Source organism: Psammomys obesus, unplaced genomic scaffold (assembly GCF_907164565.1).
Source record: "Psammomys obesus unplaced genomic scaffold, mPsaObe1.curated_primary_1811, whole genome shotgun sequence".
Taxonomy (NCBI): Eukaryota; Metazoa; Chordata; class Mammalia; order Rodentia; family Muridae; genus Psammomys; species Psammomys obesus.
The window spans coordinates 7353-14532 of record NW_026589644.1 but is presented as its reverse complement, the minus strand read 5'-3'; the positions used below and the strand labels follow the sequence as shown (position 1 = coordinate 14532).

Genomic DNA, 7180 nt, shown 5'->3' with positions numbered 1-7180 from the left:
AGAGAGAGGCAGGAGGGAGGACCAGAGAGAGAGGCAGGAGGGAGGACCAGAGAGAGAGGCAGGAAGGAGGACCAGAGAGAGAGGCAGGAGGGAGGACCAGAGGCAGGAAGGAGGACCAGAGAGGCAGGAGGGCGGCTGGGAAGGATCCACTGAGCTGGGCCGTCCCAAGGCGCCATCTTGGTGTCCCTCAGCCGAGTTCGAGACTCCGGACGGCCACTTCTACGACGTGCTGGAGCTGCCGTACCACGGCGAAACCCTCAGCATGTTCATCGCCGCGCCGTGCGACAAAGCCGTGCCCCTCGCCGCCCTCACCGCCACTCTGGACGCCGAGCTCGTCAGACACTGGAGCGGCAACATGACCAGGCTACCCCGCCTCGTTGTGCTGCCCAGGTAGGCGTCCGCCATCGCCGCGGCCCACACCCCACCCCGCCACCCCCATGTGGCCCCGGTCCCCATGCGGGGCTTCCCGGACGCTCTCGGGACAGGGCCCGTGCGGGAGGCTGACGGGGACATTTCTGCCCGGGTTGGTCATGGCCTCCGGTTTCATCATCTTTCTGTCTTTTCCACTGCTGGAGAGGAGAGAGAGAGAAACTCGTACCCACGCGCAGAACTCCAGTGAGGGCAGTGACTGGATCATAGTGGCCCAGCCTGTGCCTGGGAGGCTGAGGCCGGGTAGTGAGTTCAAGCCCGGCCTTGGGCGAAGGCTGAGGGTGCAGTGTGCTCACTCGCATGCCTGAGGGGTGGGAACCCAGGACCACAGGGACCAGTCAGGGTGGTTCAGACTTGCAATCCTAACACTTGAAAGGCTGGTACAAGAGGGTAAGGAGTTCAAGGCCAACCTGGGCCGTCTACAAGACCACCTGATGGGGGAGGAGACGGGGGAGGGGCGGTGGGCAGGGCCTCTCCTTTCACCCACCCAAGCACACAAGCCAGGAAGGCCAGCTAAGAGGAGCTCTCGAGACAGTGCTCGGGGCACTGGAATGTCCCCGCACCCCTCCGCACCCCTCCGCACCCCTCACCCACAAATGAACCAGGCCGAGGCGCAGCCACAGCGTCTGAGCCAGACTCCAAGGGAAACCCATTTCTTTCCCCTCATCCTTCCGCAGAACTGGAGGGGATGGTGGCGGGGTAGCCCAGAATCACAGGGCGGCCCCCAGCCGGCTCCCCTGAACCCCGATGGGGAAAGAGCAGACCCGAGCTGCTTCTCCTCCGTCTCTCTCATCACGGTGGAGCTAATGAGTCATGCCCCCGTGGGGGGGGGGCGAGCACCCCAAAGCAGCCTGCACCACAGCGAGCTCCCGCAGGGCGAGGGCGCACCTGCCCCTCCTGCAGGCAGTTCTGTCAAAGCTGCGTGGGGAGCCATTAGTCACAGGTCTGAGGGGCGGAAAGAGTGAACAATGATCATTAATAGTAGAAGCTTCTGGCAGGAGGGAAAGGCCGGCCCTCCTGGCCAGAGAGGGGGTTTGAGGCAGGATGACCAGGAGCCAGGCCAGGCTTGGGGTGGCCGAGTTGGTGGAATGCCTGTCCAACTGGCTACATGTCCAACCGGGCACGGGCTTCACGCCTGTAAATCCTGGCACTGAGGAGGACCAGTTCAAGATCATCTTGAACAAACGAGTTAGGGGCCAGCCTGGGCTACAGGAGGCCTGCGCCCAGAACAAAGAGCCAGCCTTCTGTCCTCGTGCTCCTGTTGGTCTGCCCTAAGGGGACCTGGTGGGTCCGGGGAGCGCTTGGAGGCCACACTGACCTACCCCCTCCTGCCCGCAGGTTCTCCCTGGAGACGGAAGTGGACCTCAGGGGCCCCCTGGAGGACCTGGGCGTGACGGACATCTTCCACCCAAGCAAGGCCGACTTCTCTCGCCTTTCCGGTGCGCGGCGGCCCGTGACTTCCTTGCCCCCATGGCTCAGGGTTTCCCACTCAGATGGTGGCTGACCGCCCCGTGCTCTCTGTTTCAGGCCGAGAGCCACTCTCCGCAGCTCAGGCTCGGCAGAAGGTCAAGGTGGAGGTGAACGAGAGCGGCACAGTGGCGTCCTCCTCCACCGGTGAGCGCGCCAGCCTCGGCCTGCATGGGACCTGGGCCACTTCCTGGGGCTGCTGCTATCTGTGGCTCCTGAGGTGCTGCGGCGCTGGAGAGTGAACGTAGAGGATGTGCTTAGCTCTAAGCTCTAAGCGTAGCTCAGAGGGGCCCTGCAGCCTTAGGGGCGACAGCGAGAGAAGAAGAAACCGCCTGAAGCAGGCACAGTGGCTGAGGCAGGAGGATGCAAGTTCACATACGAGAGATCCTGTGCTGAGAAACCAAGGACGAGGGAACATAGCTTGATGGGAGAGCCCCTGCCTAGAATCCCCCAGTGAGGGGCTGGGTGTGGCTCAGTGGTAGAGCAGCTGCCTAGAATCCCCCAGTGAGGGGCTGGGGTGTGGCTCAGTGGTAGAGCCCCTGCCTAGAATCCCCCAGTGAGGGGCTGGGTGTGGCTCAGTGGTAGAGCCCCTGCCTAGACTCCCCCAGTGAAGGGCTGGGTGTGGCTCAGCCATGGCACACAGAACACTCTGGTTCCAGACTCACCTGAAAACGATCTCCCGGCGCTGCCATCAGATGGACTGATCCAGTGACACCCCCCAACCTATCGCACTATCCCTCTCTTTCAGCCATTCTAGTCTCCGCGCGCATGGCCCCTCTGGAGGTAGTCATGGACCGATCCTTCCTGTTTGTGGTTCGGCACAATCCGACAGGTGAGCAGGGCCCTGTCACCCTCCTGTCCTCCTTCCCCCCTTGTCGATGTCCCCTTGAGCCCGCAGGGGCTCAGCAGACGCTCTTCAGGTCCAGCCTTTCTCAGAGCTCCAGCCTGATGGTGCTCCTGCGGCAGCCGTGGCCCCCGAGGCCCTCTCACCGCCTCTGCTCACGCTTAGCTCCCATGATTCTCCTGCCCCCAGAGACCATCCTCCTCCTGGGCCAGCTGATGGAGCCCTGAGCGCCGGAGGAGAAGCCTCCATCTGGGACAAAACTGGACACATTGTGAGCAAAGGCTCTGAGGAAGGAACTGCTCCGACTCTCCCGGAGAAAGAGGAGGCGTTTCCTGTCCGCTCACACTGGTAAATCTTCCCTCGGCCTCCCAACCTCGGACTCTCGCGGGGAGAAGCTCCGAGGCCCCAGCAGGGCACCCGTCCCGGCTCTGTGAACCCAGACCCTGGGCGTGCCCAGCTCCGGCCCGGCCCTCGGAGCTGGCTCCCGGCGAGGCCCAGCCGGGCAGGGCCACTCGCGCTGCCCGCCGCCGAGAGGCCGCCTTGCCAGCGGGGGCAGCGGGGGCAGCTGGAGCCGCCCCCAGCTCGCCCGCGCCCTCCCTCACCGTGTGCACTGTTTCAGAGTGTAGGCGACTTGTTTACACAGCTTTCTTTGTCTTTTGGGAAGAGGGAAGGGAAGGTGGCTGTGCCCGGCTCTGCATCCCGACCCCCGGTGGGGCGCGGGTCCGGGTGGCGTGACCACTTACCACATTCTTGCTCCCTCGCCGGCCAGGGGGAAGGCACTTAAGGCAACGCGCCTTATTGAAGCCATGGCAGCGGCCCAGGTGGGGTCTCAGCCCTGTGTGTCTACCGCGCCATGGCCCGAGGCTCACACCGCCACCCAGTGGCGCCCCCCCCCATGCCAAGGTGCCGCCTGGCTGCCCACATAAAGGAAGGGGAAGAAAAGATTAGGAGGGAGAGACGTGAGGGAGGGCAGAGTGGCTCCCGTCTTCCCAGCACACCCAGGGGCTGCGTGACCCAACAGGACAGAACCTTCTTCAGTCACCGAGTGACTCAGCCGCTGACTCACCTCAATGTGTCATTTCCGGCTGCTGAGTGAGCGGGGGACATGGGGGGGGGGCAGCCGGCTCCCGGCCACCTCGTTAGATAATCTTTCCTGAGAGCCTCCCGGGTGGGGGTCGATCAGAAAACCAATTTACTGAAGAACGGGGGTGACGAGAGTACGCCTCATGCCGCCCCACCTCGACCGCCGCAACAACACGGCTCCTGTGTCCTGCCCCTCCTGTCTCCTCCCGGCTATGCACTGGACAGCCACAGCCCGTGTCCCTACAGGCCCCGAGCACAGGGCCGGTTGCTCTTGAGTTTCCTTGGTTACATCCGCCTTTTTTCACTTTTGATATATAATCAGGTAAATGTGTTTTTAAAATAATAAAAACAAAGATTAGCAGACAAAGGTGCTTGCTTTTTGCCTTCTGTGTTTTACACAAAGAATTAAAGCAGCGCTGAGGACTGGCGAAATGGCTCCGCAGGGACCCAAGTTCAAGCCCTGGATCCCCTCAATGGAAGGAGAGAACTGACCAAAGCTGTCCTCTGAGCTCTGTGCACCCACCCCCACACTCCCACACACGCTCACTCACACCCACACACACCCACTCCCACACCCACACACTCACAGGGGGTGGGGCTCCCAGCACTTGGGAGGCAGAGGCAGGAGAGTGCCCAGCTCTGGGCCCTGGGCAGCCTCGGGCATCAAGCATCAAGCTGGGGGCCGGAGCCTGTGACCACCATGACGGTCACCGCAAAACCGCAGTCTGCCCCTGGGACAAGTTCTGCACAGCCGTCCTGGGGGGCGGGCAGCTGAGGGCGAGGCCCAGCGCGAAGGGCGCTCTAGCTTTGGTCTGTGGCACTTCAGCAACCCCGTGTGGTGACACACGCCTGTGACACACGCTGGTAGGTCCAGGAGGGGGAGGCAAAGGCAAAAGAAACTGGAGGCCCCTGGAGGGATCGTGTGGCCAACCAGAAGAGACAGGCTGGTGCAGGGTGGGCGGCTGGGTGTGGTGCCTCCATCCCAGCATGAGAAGCAGAGGCAGGAGCATGGCCGCGAGTTCAAAGCCAGCCTGGTCTATATGGCAAGTTTCCGGTTGGCCAGGGCTGCCTAGGGACAGACCGGAGAGGAAGAGACAGAGCCGAGGCTGAAGGAAGGCGCCCGCCCGCCGGGCTGAAGGCCGCGCGTCACAGTGAGACTCAAACGCTGGGGAGCCGGCTTGGGCTTCTACCCACGAGCAAGGGGGAGGGGAGGCAGGAAGAGCAAGACCCAGGAGTCATCCCCTTCATCCAGTGAGTTCAGGGTGAGCCTGGGACATGTGGAAACATGAGGAGGAGGAGGAGGAGGAGGAGGAAGAGGAGGAGGAGAAGGAAGGAAAGGAAGAGGAGGAGGAGACAGAGGCACAGATGGAGCCGCCACCCACACTCAAGGGCCCAGTCGCCATCGGCCTCTGGCTTTGTAATCTGTTCCTCCATGTGCTTCCATCAGGCCCCCTCACCCGGCCTTGCACCCGCTCTGCTCCCCCACTCCGCCCCCGGGAAGCCAGCCAGCGTGACTCCAGCAAGCCTGCGCTCCCCAGGCCTGAGGCACAGGCGTTCACGCCCGGCGCCCCCATCGGTTCCCGGATCTTCCCAGCCCCCTCCATCAGGCTCCCAGCTCTTCCGCTCCGCATCCGCTCTCTGCAGCCGCCTTTAGGGCCTTCCTGGAAAGTGTTTCTTTGGCCCTCGGTTTGGGGCCCGGCGCTTACTTACCGCTGTGATGTGCGTGCTGGACTGGGTGTGCCCAAGGTGGGAGCTCCGAGTGCTCCCCAGGACAGAGCTCGGGCCTGGCCCAGCCCAGTCCCCCCCCCACACACACGCACACAGGCGTCCGGGCTGGGTTAGCCACCCCAGAGAGCAAAGCAGAGACGCTGGGACTGTGCCCACACCTCAGCTGAGGGCTGGACTGGGGGGGGGGGGCGCCACATTTGAGGACGGATCTGAGATGTCCTGGGAGAGAATCTAACTCCTGCAAATGACCCTCTGACCTCCATGTGTGAGGCCTGGCATGGGCTATGTGTGCTCGTAAACACGCGTGCCCGCGCACACACACAGAGTAGATAAATGGAAGAGAAGAAAGAAAACAGCTCTGGTCTGACCCGACACGTCTCCAGCCTCCTGCCTCACCCTCTTGCACAAGCACCTTCCCCCCCAGCCCCCCCCCCCCCCCCGCTGACTGGTGGGGGGAGGGAAGAGAAGAATTCAAGGATCCTCGAACCCAGACACAATCAGCCCTCAGACCCCGGACACGAGAGCAGTTCTGGGTCTCGGGCTGAATCGTGACCCATTTTATAATAAGAAATTCCTCTTTAAAAAACTTAGAAGGAACTCTACAGACAAAGCTCACAAAGCAGGCTCGTGAGGCGGGTTCTGAGTTCAGAGCGGGCGCGGGGCGGGAGAGCTGGCCCACTTCGGGGCCCCCCGCCGGCGAGGCCAGGCCCCCGACCTCTCCTCCCTTCAGCCCTTTTCTTCTCCTGTTTCTTTAGAGATGAAAACCCGACAGACCGGTGCCGGCCCCCTCCCGCAGCTTTGTGATTTTTCCGTGACTCTCACGCAGGGACACTGTCGATGTTTCTCGGCCAGGCAGCGGTGCGGGCCTCTGCTGTGGGGGCCTCCTCTGCTGTGGGGGCCTCCGCGGCAAGTGTCCCAGAAAGAGCACGTCCGCCAGGGGCCCTGGCCGCCTCCAAGCTTCCATCTCCTGAGCAGGATGTCCCTAGAGAGCGCGGCCACCTCCAAGCTTCCATCTCCTGAGCAGGATGTCCCTAGAGAGCGCGGCCGCCCTGCGCCTCACGCTGCCGGGGCTGGGGCTGTGTTGCCACGCCTGACTGGCAGCTGGGCTTTGCTTGTTTCTTAGGCAGGGGCCCACTGTGCAGACAGGGCTGCCTTTGGACTCAGCTAGCCAGCTGCCTCTGCCATGAAAGTGCTCACGAACCTCAGGAGGTTTTGTTCGGTTTGCCTGGAGAGGCAGGGCCTTGCTTTGTAGCTCAGGCTAGCCCTGAACTCATCCTGGTGCCGGGATGGCCGGTCTGCCATCGCTCGGCGGGGTCAGACAAATCTCTTAGTTGCTGCTTTAGATCTGTTTGTGGTACCTTTGCCAGCACAGGTGTTCGCACGGCTCGGCCTGAAGGCTGGGAGGGGTGTGGCGCCCTGGCCCTGGGGTTAGCAGCTCCAGGGCTGGTCAGTGCAGGGCTGGGCGGGTCGCACAGGGCTGGCGTGACCTGAGCCCCGGGAGCAGCCGGGGCTCTGCTGAGCCGTCTGCCGCCTCTGAACATCCTTGAAAGCTTCATCGTGGTGACAGAGGTGACCGCGTTGGCAGCGATGGGAAAGCAGGTCCTTGAGGCTCAACTGAGGGCTTGTCCA

The 7180-nt window shown here is 62.9% G+C and overlaps 1 protein-coding gene across 1 annotated transcript in view; it reads left to right on the top strand.

Moving 5' to 3' along the window:
• Serpine1 (serpin family E member 1) overlaps positions 1 to 4190 on the top strand; it is a 10693-nt gene extending 6503 nt beyond the window's left edge. Inside the window, exons 5-9 of the mRNA XM_055605165.1 lie at positions 192 to 390; positions 1768 to 1868; positions 1957 to 2043; positions 2645 to 2728; positions 2930 to 4190. Coding sequence (XP_055461140.1) covers positions 192 to 390; positions 1768 to 1868; positions 1957 to 2043; positions 2645 to 2728; positions 2930 to 2967 — 509 coding nt within the window. The 3' untranslated portion in view covers positions 2968 to 4190. The remainder of the gene's footprint in view (positions 1 to 191; positions 391 to 1767; positions 1869 to 1956; positions 2044 to 2644; positions 2729 to 2929) is intronic.
• The last annotated feature ends 2990 nt before the right edge of the window (positions 4191 to 7180 follow it).